At 36.3% G+C, this 20,048-nt stretch overlaps 2 protein-coding genes across 13 annotated transcripts in view; both read right to left on the bottom strand.

The window, feature by feature from the left end:
* Positions 1 to 5,476: 5,476 nt before the first annotated feature.
* On the bottom strand, positions 5,477 to 11,984 carry LOC128188985 (tumor protein p63-regulated gene 1-like protein). The gene is made up of 4 exons (XM_052860340.1): positions 11,680 to 11,984; positions 11,207 to 11,298; positions 9,592 to 9,768; positions 5,477 to 9,112 (listed from the first exon to the last, which is right to left on the bottom strand). Exons 1-4 carry the CDS (start codon positions 11,947 to 11,949, stop codon positions 8,767 to 8,769), a joined length of 885 nt encoding a protein of 294 aa, XP_052716300.1. The 5' UTR covers positions 11,950 to 11,984; the 3' UTR covers positions 5,477 to 8,766.
* A 2,620-nt stretch (positions 11,985 to 14,604) lies between these two features.
* Positions 14,605 to 20,048, bottom strand: part of LOC128186957 (activated Cdc42 kinase-like) — a 29,378-nt gene continuing 23,934 nt past the window's right edge. For all 12 annotated transcript variants that reach the window (XM_052856945.1, XM_052856956.1, XM_052856957.1 and 9 more), the window contains 3 exons: positions 17,303 to 19,647; positions 16,142 to 16,193; positions 14,605 to 15,950 (listed from right to left, as the gene is read on the bottom strand). In XM_052856945.1, the coding sequence (XP_052712905.1) occupies positions 15,735 to 15,950; positions 16,142 to 16,193; positions 17,303 to 19,647 (2,613 nt within the window). In that variant the 3' untranslated portion in view covers positions 14,605 to 15,734. The remainder of the gene's footprint in view (positions 15,951 to 16,141; positions 16,194 to 17,302; positions 19,648 to 20,048) is intronic.

Genomic DNA, 20,048 nt, shown 5'->3' with positions numbered 1-20,048 from the left:
ATAAGGACCTTCATGGATAACCTCACAACAACAACTTATATAGTTAAATAACTCATATACAAGCAGGATGTATTCTGTCAGCTTTGGGAGGTAGCGTTCCGTAAGTACGTTTGAAGTTCAGGCCAAAGAAATCTAGATGTATTAAGGAAGGGCTGTTTCAACAGACCTGTCAATATGCAAGATCAAGGAAAGGAAATCCAATTAAATGCTTGGGAAGATACAAAGAAGAGGTTAAAAACATGGCTGAAAATAGTTGACGGCAGTTGGTTACCAGGAAGGTATTAGGCGTGGGTATACCAGCATGGAATCTTGCCAAGACTTATGTGGCTGCTCCTTATATATTAAGTAACCATACTGCTACAGTTGAGGCCATGGAAAGGAAAGCGAGTGGGTAACTGAGGAAATGGCTTTGATTCCCATCATCGATTGGAATTTACGGCATCTCAACCAAATGAGGCATACCAGTATCCACAGTGGTGGAGGAGTTCAAGGTTGCAAATGTCCATTTGGTAATGGTTTAAGAGACTCGGCAAATGACAGGGCTGCTTGAGCAGGGATCCAGACAAGGACAGGAGGAAAGTGGTCAGCAAAAACATCAGTGGACCAAGCAGAGATTATGCGTCACTTACGAGATATCATTGGAAACACAAGACTTGTAAGACAAGACTTGGGACTGTCACATTTCCAGCAGTGGTCTAAAATATCAGCAGCAGAGAGGCGCACTATGGATCAGGCAGAAGTAAGGCGCACAGAGGATGATCAAAGGAAAGCAAGAGCTATTGAACTTGGAAAACAAGGGGTCTGGATAAAGTGGAACATGTGAGAGCGGGAGTTAACCTGGGCGGAACTGTGGAGGAAAAACCAGTTCAGGATATCGTTCCTCGTGTGGTCAGTATATGACGCACTACAATCTTCGGCAAACTTGCAACATTGGGGACTAAGTGAAGACTCAAACTGTAAGCTGTGTGGAAAGAGAAGGACCATGGCGCATGTTCTATCAGGGTGCCAAGTAGTCTGACTCAGGGGAGATATAGATGGCGATATGATAAACTCCTGCGGGAGTTGGTTGATATGCTGGAGGTGGAGAGGAAACGGTAACGACCATCAGACTCGAAGTAAAGACAGGTACAATTTGGGAGACGGTGAATATACAGCTGACACAAGTGGCATAACCGTACATCATTGCTGACAGAGGAAATGACAGGGACTCAGAGTGGATCTAAATAAAAAGTTAGTTTTCTCTAACTTCGTAGAAACTAACCTAAGACCAGATACAGTGTTAGTCTCCCAGAAGTCGAAGACACTAGTCAGAATTGACTTCTACGGGCTTCAATATACAAGTTAATAAATTCTTTGTAAAATTTAATTTTATTCCTTTTTCAAAAATATAAATCTTTCCTTTAATTTACTCAAAGCAGGAAAACCTGGGTATCGCATATTTTGATCATTTCAGAACCCGTAAATTTCAATAGTGTTTCTTCGACCTTTGAGCAATTTAGTTTATCGATCATTAAGAAAATATAACTTGTGGGGTTTTTTAGGAAAGGGACTGAAATTTGAACATAATCGGCACAAGTTTTCTGACGTTTTGTACATCGAATTTCAAAATCACATGAAAAGGTCAACAGGTGTATATTATGAGTTTTTTATGATTTTTATTAATTTCACTAATCTTTAAAGCTTAATTTAAATTCGCGGTCAAATTTTCATTATGTTGGTATCTACACCTGAATCAATAACGTAGGTAGTTATGATCATAATGATCTTCTTCATTTTTTAAACTTCTTTTTAGTGACCTATTAAACGTAGTGTTGGAAAATTTTGCAGAAGCAATATTTCAACTTTACGTTACATCCGAATTTACGGTAATATACCAGTTAGAATATATTTATAGATTATGTTTATAATTAAATTCGAGATCATCGCACACCCTTTGCCTCTATGGTTGTAGTAAAGGGAAAATAAACCGGTATGGCAAATGGGAAAACATAAGGTCCAGACAAGGACTATACGCAGTATGTTATGACCTTGACATTGAAGAAGAAACTTGGTACAGGGTCACTGCAGGCAATCATTTGGTAAAGTGTGGTCCATGGAGAGAAAATATTGTACGACAGGGATTTTTCTCAGATATCTCTATTACCTTGTACCTAGAAGCTGTATTCAACTTATCTACAAGCAGTCCTTGGTAAAGTTCAAGCAATACATGTATTAGGTTAAGATAAATAAATTTTAGTCAAAAACTTGATTTCAAATGTGTTTTGATCTTCTTTCTAAAACAAATTCAATGGCATTACACACCCTAATACAAAGACAATCTCTAAGTGAACTATAATCCACACTGGGTCAAGGTGAGAGATATGGCCCAACAATTATTTTGCACGTGTACTACGACCTTAACCTTTGATCTAGAAACTTGATTCAGTGTTTCTTCATTAAAAGGCACTCTGTGGTTGTTCAAGTAGGATCCAGATTGGGAAAAGGAAAATATATATGCTGCTCCAGACAAGTGAAGCCAAACTGATACAGCACTGGGTCCTTTATGGTAAGATGTTTGTGTGATGTTCTAGTCTGTAGTGATGGTATGCGTTGTGTCAAAGCGAAACAAACTAGAAGTACTGAAAATAGAAAACTACTTTTGACAACCCACATCGAGAGGCATCAAAGGATAGTATTTCGCGTTGGATTATATTACCTTTATCATCTAAAGCTGGCATTAAAGCTAGCAAGTTTTCTGGCCATAGCGCTGCAGCAAGTGCAGTTTCGCGTTACGGGTTTATAAGTTGACAATATTTTCCTTTCTGATTTAATTTATTTTTAACAAATTAACTTTACAACATGACTATTATAAATATCAAACAAGAGGCCCAGGGGCCACATCGCTCACCTGAGCAACAATTGCCTTAATTCTGATCAAATTAGCATTACAGTATCAAAATATCTTGACAACTAAGTACAGTAGATCTTGCTAAAAAAAAATAGAAAATCTGTCAATTTTTATCCACCTCTTTTTTTGGGTAAATACCAAGCCCCTTTTGTTGTTGTACCTGTAAGAAGATTTTTCTCTATTCCAATTTACCCCCCCCCCCCTCCATTTCGTGGCCCCCTTTTCTCTAGGGAATCATGGTTTCATCAAACTTAAATCTGCATAACCTGTGCTTTCACACTAAGTACTGAGTTTTGGACCGAAAACTTTCCCAGAATATTTTTAAAGATTTTTCTCTATATATTCCTATGTAAAAATTCAAACTGCCGTCACGGCCCAGCCCTATCACTAGGGACTGTGATTTTGCAAACTTGAATTTACACTATCCGAGGATGCCTCTACACAAGTTTAGGCTTTTCTGGCCAAATAGTCTTTAAAAAGAAGATATTAAAGATTTTCTCTATATATTCCTATGTAAAAATTCATCCCCCATTGTGGCCTCACCATACCCCATGACTATTATTTAAACAAACTTGAATCTTTACGATCTTGGGATGCTTCCACTTAAATTTGGGCTTTCCTGGCCTTATAGTTTTTTAGAAAAAGATTTTTAAAGATTTTCTCTATATATAAAAATTTATCCCCCATTGTGGCCCCGCCCTACCCCCAGGGACCATGATTTGAACAAACTTGAATCTACATTATCTGAGGATGGTTACAATTTGAGCTTTCTTGGCCATAAAGTTTTGAAAAGAAATTTTTTTAAAGATTTTCTCTATATATTCCTATATAAAAATTTATCCCCTAATTGTGGCCCCACCCTACCCCTGGGGACCATGATTTGAACAAACTTGAATCTACACTATCTGAGGATGCTTCCACTCAAATTTAAGCTTTTCTCGCCTTATAGTTTTTGAGAAGAAGATTTAAAAAAAAAAAATCGATATATTCCTATGTAAAACATGACCCCCCTCTTGTGGCCCCACCCTACCCCCGGGGACCATAATTTGAACAAACTTGAATCTACACTATCTGAGGATGCTTCCATTTTAATTTGAGCTTTTCTGGCCTGATAGTTTTTTAGAAGAAGATTTTTAAAGATTTTGTCTATATATTTCTATGTAAAACTTGATCCCCTAATTGTGGCCCCACCCTACCCCTGGGGACCATGATTTGAACAAACTTGAATCTACACTATCTGAGGATGCTTTCACTCAAATTTAAGCTTTTCTGACCTTATAGTTTTTGAGAAGAAGATTTTTAAAAAAAAATTCTGTATATTCCTATGTAAAACATGACCCCCCTCTTGTGGCCCCACCCTACCCCCGGGGACCATAATTTGAACAAACTTGAATCTACACTATCTGAGGATGCTTCCATTTTAATTTGAGCTTTTCTGGCCTAATAATTTTTTAGAAGAAGATTTTTAAAGATTTTTTCTATATATTCCTATGTAAAACTTGATCCCCCCATTGTGGCCCCACCCTACCCCTGGGGACCATGATTTGAACAAACTTGAATCTACACTACCTGAGGAAGCTTCCACTTTGATTTGAGCTTCTCTGGCCTAATAATGTTTTAGAAGAAGATTTTTAAAGATTTTCTCTATATATTCCTATGTAAAACTTGATCCCCCCATTGAGGCCCCACCCTACCCCCCGGGGCCATGATTTGAACAAACTTGAATCTACACTATCTGAGGAGGCTCCCATTTTAATTTGAGCTTTTCTGGCCTGATAGTTTTTTAGAAGAAGATTTTTAAGGATTTTGTCTATATATTTCTATGTAAAACTTGATCCCCCCATTGTGGCCCCTCCCTACCCCTGGGGACCATAATTTGAACAAACTTGAATCTACACTACCTGAGGATGCCGCCACACAAGTTTGAGCTTTTCAGGCCGAATAGTTTTTGAGAAGAAGATTTTTGAAAAATACCAACAAATTTTCAATAATTCTCAATTATCTCCCCTTTAAAGAGGGCGTGGCCCTTCATTTGAACAAACTTGGATCCCCTTCACCTAGTGGTGCTTTGTGCCAAATTTGGTTGAAATCTGCCCAGTGGTTCTTGAGAAGAAGATGAAAATGTGAAAAGTTTACAACGCCAACGCCGACAACGACAACGACAACGACGACAGACAACGGACAAATTGTGATCAGAAAAGCTCACTTGAGCCTTTGGCTCAGGTGAGCTAAAAAGGACAATATCATAGCACATGTAGGATGGTCAAATGATAATACCTTTGCCAAATTTTATGATAAAAAACGTTTTCAATGAGACGATCTTTTAATCTGCAGTGAGAGAGAGAGTGTGTGTGTGTGTGTGTGTGTGCGCGTGTGTGTTTTAACATTACTTTGTATTGACCATAAAATATTCAAATATTGAAATGAAATTAATACTGATCTGGGAGTATTCCTGCATATGTCACGTAATACCCAACGTTCTTTGGTGCTTCAGTTGTCCAATTCTTAATCTGCGACTTTATCAATCAGTGAACAAGAGGGGGGGGGGGGGGGGGGGGGGGGGGGGTTGTTGTTAAAACATTCCAACACTTTTCTCTACCAGTGCTTTTTTTTAATACATTCGATATAGAACACAAACATCTAAAATTGCCATACTATACAAGAAAGTAAAGTCTATTGATGTTTATCTGCCAATAAGGAAAGATGGCTAAACTTCAAATCACAAAAATAACAGAAAATATCCTTATGAAAATCAAAAATTAAAAACGGCTAAATATAGATAATGAAAATGAGGCAGAGTATACATAGATTTTACTTAATGAAAACATCTTGGAAAATGATATGTAAAAAATCAGTAAATAAATACAAACTTGAAATGAACAAAATAATGCATAGGTTCTCCAAGGGTGAGCAATAACCTATTGGTTTGCTGTAAAGTTTACATATACATAAGTTTAAATCTTCCACAGTGTTTACAAGCATTACAGTAATTATAGATATATACTGTGCCCCTGTACAAGAGCTGTCTTCTGTCTTAACTTCTCTGTGAGCAGGTACTAGTCATTCTACATGTATGTATTACCTGTATATCACACTTCAAGTAATTGGTATGCAACAGTTAATTTTTGCAAGCAGGGGCCTTTCGTATTTAAATAATATTTGCTTTATATTTATCATAATGAACAAATTTGATTGTTGATTGTGCAATTAACTATATCTTATGAAAGGAAAGATCTCAAATGTAGTTTCTGTAAATGTCCAGTATAGAAGTCTACAAATGCATGAAAAATCTCCCTGTACATAATAGATATGTGAAAACATGTAAAATAAATAAAACAATATGAAAAACAACAAATACATACAATGCAGTAGTAACAGTCTTAACAACAAATACTCTTAATTAAAGACTTCTGAGTGTGGCCTTTCAGTAGTTTCCATGCCAAAATACTCTATATCAAAAAATGATAAATGAAATATGACATATAACAGTCAAACTTCGTTATCTCAAACTAGATGGGACTGTTTATGTTTATAAAATTAGAGATATTGAGGGAAAAACACTTAAAAAGTAAGTGGTTGGGACTTACAAATCACTTTGACACATCTTTTGTATTCAAGATATCATTGTTTGAGATATCAGTCAAACTGTAATATGAATGATGACTATTTTTAAGCTGAAGAAGAATAACCCAAACTTTGATATAGAGCATTTGCATTGTGAAATGGTATGATCCTGCACAGAAAGCTAATTTCATAGCCGTTCTCTAACAAAAGGCTGGGTAATAAATTTAATAACTTTATCCCAAAAGGTTTTTTTTCCACATTCAGATATAATTTGTTAATGCTTTAGACTTTCTCCTAAACAACTTGTTGTCCTTTTCATATAAAAACTGTGTCCATTTCAATTAAAAGGTAAGATAATATACTTCCTTGCTCTCTTTTTTAAATTTAACATACCTCTATCTTATATATATTAAACAAAGAATCATAATGAAAACTTGGTTACAGAGATTTTGTCTATAAATGAAACATTTCATATAGAGTATGGCATCTAAAAAAATTGCAATAGCCCTCAACTGCAATTATTCAACTCGCTCACAAACAAACGCTATGTATTCTGATAAGCATAGGAGTACTTGACCACATTAGCAATTGTCAAAGACCTTATGATCACATGTGATACATCAGATCCATTGTACTAAACCACCACAGAACCAGACTGCAGTTTAGAAAAAGAACTTTGGACAAATTAATTAATTAATCAAATTAATTAATGCTAATTAATCACAAAATAATGTTTTAATCTAATGCCTGTAAAACATAATTTCAGATATGAAAATAAGTTGTAAATAAATGTTTTCATGTTAATTCAGTTCGTTTAAAGTGATTCCAGGAGACTGAAAATATTAACAACATTGCCGTAAGTTCTTTAGTAATATGAACCCTGGATTATATGTGTGTACTAGAACAGAAATGTATTAAACCAATTGGTAAGTACTAGATCAAATATATGTATCAGATGAGAGACTAGAAATCTGAGACAGTAATTAAAAAAAATTTACAAAACTCAGTAAGGAAATTTATCTGTAAACCATCTCCCATCACCTAAATTCTTGTTTTAATTTACCACAGGAAAACTTGGATCCCAATTAAAACCCCATTCCAAAATTCTGATTGAAACTTATGCTGTATCTATCTTGTGATTTGTAAACTGTCATGGATAAAAACTATGTCAGCCAAGATTAACTCAAGATTTATAAATTCAGAGGCAATTCTTTTCAACAACAAAACAAATATTACTTTGTCATGATCCATGAATAAACAACAAAGGTCAATTATATAATGCACAAGTGAAAACTTCATCACCAAACAGGAAATAAGGTAGGGAGGGGGCGGCTCCTTAAAGAGGTTTATCTTGTTAGGATTTTTTCTATTAAGAGACACTCACACTCTCAAATATCATACAAATACAATAAATTGTATTTCTTGATAAAATCCAACAATCTATAGATGAAAACTTCTATAGCATGATGAAGTGTGCAAAGACCAACTTTCATCAGAAAATCATTGCTATCAAATAACAAGGTTCTTGCAGTGGCAAGTAAGGGTAACATAAACAAAATACAATCTAAATGTAATGGGTATAACACGTAATGAATATCACTTCATCTGGAATGGATGTCAACAGATACACAAAACTAGTCTAATTCTAATTACAAGGTGGGCAAATATATTAATCAATGTTCAATTCACCTTCAAACAGCACTGATAATTGCAGATAAATAAATAAATATAAACAAGCATGAACAAACAAAAAAAAAATTTTAAGCACTGGGCACAGTATACTAGTAATTTCCTAAAAAAAACAAAGTCATATATTATTGTAATGTACATGTTTTATATTTTAATCTAATAACTTTCGAAAAGTCAATGCGTACTATTTCAATAAAATAATCACATCTATAATGCATGCACTCTTATAAGAAGGAGCAATAATAATACTATTGATAGTATCATAATAACAGAGTAGTGGTCATTTCAAACATACCTTTTCGTGACCTTATTAACACAGCAGTTTAAAATATAGACGTAGCAAAAGTTACAGTTACAAAAGAATTTGAAATAAATGTAATAGTTAATACAATATCAAGAAATGTATCAGTTTTATCAAAGTTTTTAGTTTCAAATGAATCTTTTCTATCGAACCTTTATGTTGAAATCTATGTCTTATATATTTGCTTTCTGAAAAGTAGGAAATCTTCTTTCAATTTTTTATGTAGAATTATTTTGGTAAAAATGGATTTCTTTGTAACATATAAAAATGAAAACATTATGCTTGCTTGCTTACAGTGTTTTTCAAGAACTGTACAATGTAGAGCTCAAAAGCTTATGCCTTTCCTGTCTCTGTTAAATCCAAGCCCACTCTGGTTGTAAATCATGGATGACAAACTTGCGTAGCTCTCAATCAAGATTGGCCCCTCCACTATAGTGATCTTTGCATCAGGTCGCTTCTCTTTGTAGCTGTTACTTATGGCTTGTATCAGGGACTCATAGAACTCGTCAACGTTATAAATGGCGGTCTCGTATTCCTTGGGGTTGTACAGCAGAGGATGATGGGACAGGTTGATCCACGGTATGCTGGCACACCAGGGGTTCCACACCTGGGCCCAAGTCGGCTGTTCTCCTTTGTTCCATCTGACCTGAATTCCACCATGTTGCCTTGGTCTGGAAAAAGTAAATAAACCACGGCTAAAAATTCATGGAGATATCTCTATAACAGATGCTGCAGTGATCCTCACAGGGTCAGGAGTCTGAGCCTACTTGTGGGTCATGAGGTCTTAGATATAATGTGAGAATGTCAGGTCTGTAAAAGGACAGCCTACCAACAACTTTTTCATGAATTAATCTTATTTAACTCGCTAACCTCTGCATAACTCCTTGACCTAAAAGTCATTTATTTATTAGAACCCTGTAAACAAAAATGCAGTTGTCTGTTATGCATCTAAAAACTTTTAAGGGCACTATAGCCATATGATATGTAACAAAGAAATTTTAATGTATTCTGAAATTCAATAGTTGATTGTACATTTTTTGGTCATTCTATCTAAGTTCAAATAAATTCCATTTGCATTTAGATCTGGAAGAAAAAGACCAAAAAAACAACCAAACTGTTGTTCATATTATTCATTAAGATTTTAACTTACGGCATCAGACTCTTGGGTGGGTACACAAAGTCTCCAACACAAATCGTGTCAATCAAGTGTAGCATGACCCGTTTAAAGTCCTCCATCTTGTGGATAATAAAATCATACTTATAGATAAGCATGCAGTTTTTGGTCAGGATGAGTAATCTTTCCCTCTCATTGTCCCAGTGGTCAATGCTAAAAGTATAGACAATGAAAACACAATACAATATCATTTTGGGACATTGTGCTAGTTCACAGTAAAGTAATCCTTGTTAAGTAGTTGCAAGGTCGATGCTATACTAATGTAATTTAATCTTGAACCTGTTATAGATCAATTAGTGATTGTGACCATCCCAAAGCACCAAGCTTTAAAAAATAGTTACTAAAGGATGAAAAGCATATTAAACTTTGCTTTGACTTTAACTCTGACATCCTTTATCCGACAAGAACTTTACTTGAGCAGTATAAGGTAAATAGAACCAAAAGGAAAGGCAATGGGGTACAGATAAGGATTTTACACAGAGGTCTGTTATGACCTTGACCTTTGGACTTATAGATGTGATTCAAGGCCACAGCATATCTTTTTCAAACTACTCTGTGGTTGAAGTTTGAGCCAGATCGGGTTACATGGAAAGAATATAATGGTATCATCTTGAACCTTATAATCACGTAGAAGAGGCATGCTTTGTAGCTGCTATACTGAAAGTGTAGCCTGGTTATGCTTAGATAATTTCTTCTAACATTTTATTGGGGTAACGGCATTAGTAATTGCAATATGACTGTCATATGCTGATGACATGCATCAAGTTACGTGATACTTTAATCAATACTCATCATACATGATACCGAGCGCAGCGAGAGGCGGGCAAAGCCCGCCTCGCGAAGCGAGGATTAATGGTAACACGTATATATAAGAAAATCAGTGAAAAATGAAAGTTGAATCAGGGGTACTAAGGCCAAAAAAATTTTCTTCCAGCCCTGGGCGCCGCCATATTGGCAGCCATTTTGTATTTAAAAAGTTAGTTCGATCATTGATTGACTGGTACTTATCGATGTTTATTGCCCCGAGACTCGATTAAATAAGTTCCAGTGTTTCGATATAAGGTAATTCGAATTAAAGAAATTAAAAAGGAAACCAGATAAGTTTCAAAAATGTTTTAATCAAGAAACATGACTTGTTCTATGTATGTCTTATCAAATTATCAGATGGAAAATAAAAAAATTAACGTCAAGGAATTGATCTCTAAGATACTGAATAAGGTATTCAATTTTATTGCAGCGGCATTCATATGAATTAAATTGATGAACAACAAAAGAAGAAATTTTAAAAAAATTGAAATCACGTAACTCTCTTCGGCTATTTCCGAGGACAAAACTTGAACGTTTTACGTCTGAAATATGACGTCATAATGTAGACTGAGCACGCGACGTTTAGTTTAACTTTGATGAATGATTTGAGTATATAGTCAACCATGCTGGCGGATCCTACTGTGTTTTAAATAGATTTTATTATACAAAAATCAAAATGCACTGTGTTAAATCTGCGCTCGGTCCAACGGTCATACCGTTTACATATTATCTACATTATTATGTATCCTCATATCCTATATTAAAAAAGTTTCTTCTTATTTACCAGGTCAGCAACCAGGCTCCGACGAAGTCACCATCAATGTCAGCCTTCAGTGTCTTCTTACATGTCTCAAGGGCTCTGTTGAAGTTCTCTTCCTGTTGAGAAATTATTTCGATCAATTCAGTTTATTGATTCACAACCATGTTGACATTCAACTTAAATTCCTTTGATTCCATTCTATACCCTTTTCGATTTATGTGGTCGATTAGTTGTTTGATCCAATAGTGAAATAATATTGATCAGTAAAAAGTATCACAATTGGTAATATTATTTTTGAAAAACGCATTGTTTGATAACAAAACTTTCAGAAAAGACATGATATGATGTAATAATGTATTTCTGAAGTTTACATGCATAACAAATAATGCAGTAAGTATTTTTCCAGCATTAATCAGCAAAAAACACAGTTATTATTGTAGAAAATCCCGGCCAGGGTATTGCTACTCATTTTAGTCACACTCAATAAATAGATATACCTTGTAGCTGAAGAAAGTGTCTGACTCCACGTCACTCTTGATGAACCCCGGCCGGACAGAGGTTCGACTGGTCGTACTCCGAATACTCTGCCGTCCATATACACTTCCGGGGCGATTCCTGTTGAAATTTGTACCTGACCCGACAAAGTCTACACCGGGCTCGTGTCCCGTTTGATTGTCAACGCCGTCGATTTGGAGCGTTGCCCCTGAAAATGTTTTCTGTTCCTCATCTGAAAGAACCTGGTTATGCGTCTCGGTGTTCGTCGCCATTTTGAATGTGTTTACGATCTCCTAGGAGAGTTATTTCCCTTGTTTATAAATGAATGCCGTACCCGATTGTCAATCCCCACAAGTTCAATCTGTAATGAATTATTTATAAACTCAAACACTTGTTTTGTGAGCGAAAGCAACATTACTTTCTATACAAGTAATAGATTTTGTTCAACCCCTACCTAAAGAATTAAGTAATGTAGCGTAAAAAGTCGATCTGCAATTTTATTGTAAACAATGTATTATAATAAAAATGATATATAGCCTATGCTTTTACAAAGTTAATGTCTGTAAAACATTCATTAAAAAAAATATTTACGTTTCCTTCCAACTTATTTAATTCGAACTGAATTCAATTTATTTTCTGAATACAAATCATTTTAATTGTTCCAAATCAGAACAACCTCTTAAAAAGAGTACGCAGAAATGAACGTTTTTTTTGTTCAATTTCAAAATCAGAATCCTTTCAGTCCCAAATAAATAAGAATACTAATTCTAATTCTTATTCATTTCTTAATTAATTCATATAACCATTAAAAATATTTTTCGTGGATCATGAAAAAAAATATTTTTCGAAAAACTATGCACTTATGAAACACGTGACAAACCCGGCGTTCGAATAAACATCTTATTCTTCTTACTCATAATAGCGAGGGAGCCGTGTATCAGATAAAAATTTGATCAATAATGTGTTAATAATTATCATGCGCTGATCCAGAAAAATTCCCCGGCCGGGGTCCAACTGATAATTTTCGTGAGTGGAAAGGGGGGCGAGGTCTTTGAACATTATGTAACTTTAGTATGTGATCTAAGAAGTTTGAATGTTCCTGGGAGGCATACCACCCTCCGATCCCCTCTATATTCGCGCATGGTTATGACCTCCATGTAGAAATATACAAAATGCATATTGCCCTCGGTACTTATGCCCAGTCGCATTTATGCACAAAGTAAAATATATATATTTACGCGTCTCTCTCACAGAAAGTAAATGAGTTTGGGTTTTTTTTTGATATTTAATTGATCAATATTTTGGGCGGGGATATGACACACCTGTACTCTAATTTATTTATTTTTTAATGTTTTGGGAGGTTTTTTTTTTTGGGGGGGGGGGTGACATAATGAAAAAGTCTTTGCACGGACTACGTCCACTGTATGTCAAATTTTATTTGGATAGTTAATGACAAAAAAATATAGCTCGTATATACAAATCAAATGCAAGTGCAACTTTGGTATTTTTGAAATTTAACTGTAGCCCCACCCCAAACCTTCCCTAAACTTAAAAAAACAAAAAACGGACGACAGACCATACTGTCTTCACTTAAATGTGCCGGTATTACTTGTCACTGAATATCATTTTGATGTAACAGCAGATACTAACCTAATTACAATGTAAATTGTTCGATTGGAGATTGCTTTGGTCACGAGGGAGGATCATTTTGAGTGTAACTAAATTTAATACCGCGTGTGTAGATTTTACGATAAATAGAGAACAATTTATGAGATGCTTATTTTGTTAAAACAGCCTGTGTATACCCGTTACTTGTGTCACAGAGTATAAGTACAATTTAATTCTGGATGGTCAGGTTTTGGGTAAAATTTTAATTGTCTTTATTTAAACAATAAAATGTTCACTTTGGTGATTCCTTTGGGATATGAAGGTAGCGACATTGCAGAAAAAATACATAACCCGCGTTAGCGGGTTATGTAAATTTTTTCTGCAATGATCGCTACCTTCATAACCCACATGAATCACCAAAAGTGAGCATTTTATTGTTTATATTAACATCTTTATTTTAAGTAATTAATAAATTGAGCGTAAAAAGTAAGTAAAATTCACTAAATTACTGTTAATGTACATAAGTACGTTAGCTAAAAGAAACAGCCAAATCGTCTCCAGTGAGACCTTGAGTCTGACATCATCATGGTTAGTTCGTGCAGTCCGTGATTTTTCTTAGGTAGTTGTAGGTCTCGACCAATCGATAAACAGGGCGTGTCAAATTCAATCCTGTCAGTTTCAGCCGCTGTAGATTTCGACCAATCGATAAACGGGGCGTGTAGATTTCAGTAAGGCTGTTTCTATAGAGCTATGAATTAACTGCAAGTTTCCGTAAGAAATAGAGGAAATAATACTTGGTGGATGTAAATATATTGTTGACAATGCTTTAATGTACCAGACGATTGTCTTAAAGAACTTGAATGACCAACCAGTATTTCAGTGCAAGTTGTAGAGTTATAAGCAAGATACAAGGGCTCGCAATTCTTTACTTAAGCGTTGTAATCATAAAATAAGGAAAAGTAAGCTTGGACCAAAATCATAACCATGTCCATTTAACGCTCAAATTCCAGCTACTTATTACTATCTCTATTTCGTGAAACTTGTTGCACATGTACATGTGTGGGGATTTTTCATTTGTCTTACAGTGCTAATCAAGCCATCCTTTCTTTCCTGTATTTTATGAATATATATAAAATGACGTTACTACAGTACACTGTCCCAGTATTTGATAAAATCCACTTTAATAGAACAGAGGAAGACTATGTCACTCAAGGCCACTCAGATTCTTTTCAATCTTCATCTCCAACCGCACCCCACATAAATTGCGTACCAGTACATGTGTATTATATGCAATACAAAGTTAACAAAAAACACAAAAGATGATTTTACATGTAATTGTATTTTTTAATCATTAATTAGTCCTTCATTTGACAAACTTCTAAGAACTAACACAATTCTGAACAAGAACAATGCAAAAACATGACAATGAGGAGATACACGGGGGGTGACACTATGGCACGACAGGACGATGATTGCATATAGCGGAGAGGCACCATATCCCTGCTCACAAACACACAGACCCACGGAGGACACAGAATGAACTAGCTCAAATTATTGCACGTTGTTATATATAGACTTACACTTAGTATGTACAAAGTATATACATAGAAATCTTCAAATAGGTTCCACTTTTCAGCAGGTTGACAGCACTAGCGGGTCGGTTTTGTTCGTTTTCCTTTGCAATCATGATGCTAATTTTACCAAAACATATATACTGTAGATATTTTCATAAGATACAAATAGCATTTCTTTTATTATATGTAATACAGTAGATATTGTAATACATTTTACAAGAGGATTGGTTATTGGAGTAGATACAGTCTATCTCGGTTATTATGCTACTTATTATAACATAGGTTCCATTGCATTGTACTGAATACAGGTACATGGGTGAAATAACTGGCAAGTAAATGGAAAGACTCCAAGTCAATTCAGCAATGAAATCATTTTCTGTTTTTACCTTTAAAAATGGTAACCTCCATTGCCTAAACTCTTTAGTGAGTTGAGCAATGTGTACCGGTGTGAGAAACAATTATTCTACAAGCACATAAATGTAGGTAATAGTAGCAGACTCCTTAGTTAATGCAATACAATTTTTTACATGAACATGCATTGATATAAAGCAACTTACAAAATAAAATAAAAGTTGCTACAAATGTTTTATCTCAAAAACATTGGTTTTTGTTGAAATGTCAATAAAAATAAATAATATTTAAGTATAATAAGCGCACAACCAATGGCAGCAGTGAACAGCTGTGAAGAATGCCGCATTATGACACTGAATCAGCAGAATAAGGTGCGATACTGTTCCAAGGTCAATAGTCAGAAAGTACATGTACATAAACATCACATTCAGTAAATGAGTATTGTTTTACACAGCTCTGTTAACAAGCGAGTAGTGTCAGGATATCAGGCTATATAAGAGCCCTTGTCGAGCCCCGAGCGTCACCTAAACGTCCACACACTCGGGACTGGGTGGGCCCTGGGAGAAGACGTAATCGACGGCCTGGGGGACGTCCCAGTCACAGGAGACCAGGGCCTCCTTACAGTGGTTGATGTCCCCCAGGTCCAGACTCAGCAGCTGTTTGAGCTTCAGATATTTGATGGCCATTAGTACGTCCCTCCCCGTATCTTCAAGGGCTGCCTTACAGTCCTGGACACTCACCTACACACAAAAACACAAGTTTCTCCCCTTAGCATTACTTTTTCATTATATAAAAGCCAAAATATTTTATATGAAAGGAAAAAAGAAACATTGAACTGCTTAGATAACTGCAAGACAAATGTGGTTTTATTTTTTCTTGTTTAATGATATAAAATTTTCCAGCATTGTTAACAGCCCTGAATGATACTTACTTCATTACAGAATACTTTAAGCATTGTCTCTATCTCCGGGCTGTTCTTCTCCCTAAAGTGAAAAAAAATCAAACTGGTCTTAAGTGTACGAAAATTGGGTCAACAAAATTTCAGTAAAAATTTCACTCTTGACCAAACAGAAAATGTTACTTACCCCCACTGCCCAATGAAAAATGTCTATATGAAAATACAGCCCACCCCAGTGACTTGTTTGACATGCTGTTAGGCACTGAATTTCTTGCTTGCTTTGTTAATTTAAATATCTTGGAATCGATCATCTCCAAACTCATGCATTTCAGTTATTTTCAATTTGTATGCATTTACCCGGTACGTTTTGTGACCAAGCCCCCAAATTTTCTTCACTTTTGATAAGCCCCATTGATGAAATGTGGCTACACATAGATACGAATGGCATTATCCTTTTACAACACACTACTGGTACTAGCAAATAATACAGGGGAAAATCATGCAAAAATGAACATTGATCACCAAAAGAAATATCCAATAACCAAATAATTAAAATGATGTTACCAAACACTACTCTACAGACAGTCAGGTGCAGTTGGTTAATAGAAATTAGAGACACAACATCAAATAGCTAGTAAGATGAAAGCTCTACCTTAGGAAGAAAGCATAATGGCCACACTTAAAGATCCAAATAAAATACTGAAACAAAACACAAGGAGAAATATTGATAACAGGCAGAGCATTCTGGGTCATTTCTGATGTCATGTTAGCATGCAATTTGCCAATTTATGACAAGAAAACTTTAGATTTGTCTTGTTAATCACAAAAAAACCAAACCAATCGGATTTTGTCAAAAGATGAGACTGTTTAATCACATAGACAGCAATCTCTAAAACTGAGGGGTGGATCTTATTGTGTTAACTGGGAGTGTATGTTACTTTTTTTGCTATCATGGGACACTTCTCTAGTTTTCCGAGTCAACAGAAATTCCCCGTGCAATGGTCTCCACATGAAAGATGGCTTTGAGCAGATTTGGAATATAAATGCTCTTTTCCTTTCAAGCATTGTATACACACCAAACCTGCTTCCATGTTATAAGAGCGGTGGCAAAGATATATACGTATACAAAACATATATGGTGAAGAGTTTAGATGAATATAATACACAGGAAGAGACATATAAAAAATGCCATACCTATCTAATGCAAAATCAAGCAAGTCTTCGTAACTAACACCGTCACTCGTTTTGTAGTTTGCAAGCATTAGTGGCGAGATTTCCTCAGAACTCCCAAGAGGGTCAGAATAATTACGACCTGCCACCACAAGAGATTTATCCCAGAAAGGATCAGGACGGTTATAAAATCCTAACTGTTCTAAATTACAGTTAACATTCTGAAGTCTATATTTGCCTCGAGGGAAAGTGGCTGCTTTGTTGGTACTAGAGCCATTTTGTAGTTTAACCGGTGAGTATTTATCTAAATCCAAAGAATTTGGACCTTTCTTTAGTCCTAATGGAGGAGGATGCATTGAAACATTTTGATTTAGATTAGAATGAGGTTCGAAATTGGACTGGGGGGCGTCGTCATCGACGATGAATACACTGTCATTGTCATCCTCCTCCTCACTAAGGTCCTTGTCATTACAGACACTTTTAGATCTCGGTAAGAGTGGTGGGGGAGCAGAGGAATCTACATCACAGTCATGCTTGGTCTGGGTATTTTGGGTGGACGACCGTGCAACATTCGATGAACAGCTAGTAGTGTGACCTGGGTCATCGTTAGGCAACAGAGGGTACTTTCGCTCCCGAGGTGGTGCGTTTAACGTTGATTTTCTAAGAGGCTTTCGTGGAGGCAGTGGAACTGGGTTCCTATGGGAACCAGCATCACTGATGCTGTAGGATCGCGGTGGAACAGCAGGGGGTTTGTTTAAGGACCGTTTGTTATGGTTATTATCAATTCCACAACTGGATTTGTCACCCTCATTCACATGCTCAACACGATTAGTCCCAGAGTCAACACTCAGCGAATGGTGCAGGGCAGGGAGTTTTACCCGTAATTTAGGAGGAACAGAAGAGACATTAGAAACCGTACCTTGTCCGACACGCCCTCCGCGGACTGTGGGGATAGCACCACCTCTTAACATGCGCAAGGGATTAGTATCCACCTCTTCATCATCATTTGCTGCACTGATTCCTTTGCCTGGTATTCCTTGTGGTTCTCTAATATTTCTTGATGGTCCAGAGTCCAGCCCATCACCTAGAGCCCCGCGCTGATGATCAAGGGATCTACGTATTCTGCTTTCTCTTGCCAACTTTGACATTATTTCACGAGGTGATGGTTCACTGAAGTCTTCACTCCACAATAAATCATTTTTAAATGAATCTTTGCGAGATGGTTCATTTCTTGAACATTCATCTTGCTGTGAATCTTTGGATGATGTGTCAGAGCTATTTCCCTTTCTCACATCATAAGAATCTGGTAAATCGATACGCAAGACATCAATCTGGTTTTTACTGTCCTCACTTTCTGAACTTGCTGTAGAATTGTGGTCACTAGTTGTGCTAAATCGCTTATTAACACCGTTCACTTTCTCTTCCGGCAAATCCACTTTCAGATCATAATCCATGGATTTGGGAATTGAGGGTGGTGGTCTCTGAGGACGCTGAACAGGCTCTACCCTCTGAACAATTTCTGCTCTTGGTTTAGGAGCTGGAACAGGGATTTCTGACCGATCAGCCCTGGGTTTTGGTGTTGGTCTGACCGGTTCCTCCAGTTGAGAATCCAGGAACACCTCTGCAGTGTTAGCTAGAGGAACTGCAGTCCTCTCACTCTTGCTCCTCCAGCTGTCCTGCCTGGCTGGACTCTCCCTCTTCATATTCCAGCTGTCTTGTCTTGCAGGACTTTCTCTCTTATAGCTCCAGCTCTCCTGATGAGCTGGAATATCCCTGTTACTCCAGCTATCCTGCCTGGATACAGTTTCAGGTGGTGATCTCCAGCTCTCCTGTCCGGAGGTGCTGGAAGAGTAACTGTTTATACTGTCCTGTCTGGCTGGGCTTGACCTCTGTAACCCGTAACTGTCCTGTTTCACACGGCTCTCCCGTTCACTTCCCCTATCTAATCGAAACTCTCTATCAAAGGACTTCTCCTCTGACTTTGATGTATCCTTGATGGAACCTCTCACAACTAGCATGTTATAGGCTTCCTGAGCTGCAGGAGGTACATCCTCCTCCAGGTCAGCCTTATTTGAAAATTCTTCAGAAAATGTTCTTTTCTTTTCAGCTTTTGGACTCTTTTTTATTGAGTTCTTTAGTTTTTTCATCAATTTTGGAGATTCAGAGTTTTCAGAGTCGAAAATGTTTTTATCACTGATAGGAGAAGTGGGAGGGCTTTGAGCATCAATCATATGACTTTTGGTGCTGTGTGCAGCAAATTCATTGGCCATTGCAATGGCACTTTCCATGCGTTTCTCATCTGAGGATGACATTGGTTTGACCTTAGCTTGTTTTCGAGGCTCAGGCTTTGGGGTCTCGCGTTTTGTTTCCTTCGAAGAAATGGAAAAGCAGTATGCAGAGAATGTTGATATACAAATCATTCAAGAAATATGTATATGAAAAGCAATTTATAAATCTTTCATTCATTGATCATGCCTTTAGAGAATTGAAAAATTATATATCATCAAATATTTCAGATAGAATTTTTTTGAAAAGAAATCATTTAAGTTCATGCCAAAGTCATTCAGATTATTACTTAATATTAAGAGATTTTACGGTTAAGATGAGTTGAAACTAATATACATATATGTATTTGTAGATTTCACATTTTTCTTATATTGCGATATATGAATTTGCTCTTGACCCTCTAACGAAAAAACCCTGTTTCATCTCCCCTTGTATTGCAGTATAGATTTAGGTGATTATACAATCATTCCAATGAATGTTCTCC

Source organism: Crassostrea angulata, chromosome 6, assembly GCF_025612915.1.
Source record: "Crassostrea angulata isolate pt1a10 chromosome 6, ASM2561291v2, whole genome shotgun sequence".
In the NCBI taxonomy this organism is placed as follows: Eukaryota; Metazoa; Mollusca; class Bivalvia; order Ostreida; family Ostreidae; genus Magallana; species Magallana angulata.
This window is presented reverse-complemented; position numbering and strand designations above follow the sequence as displayed.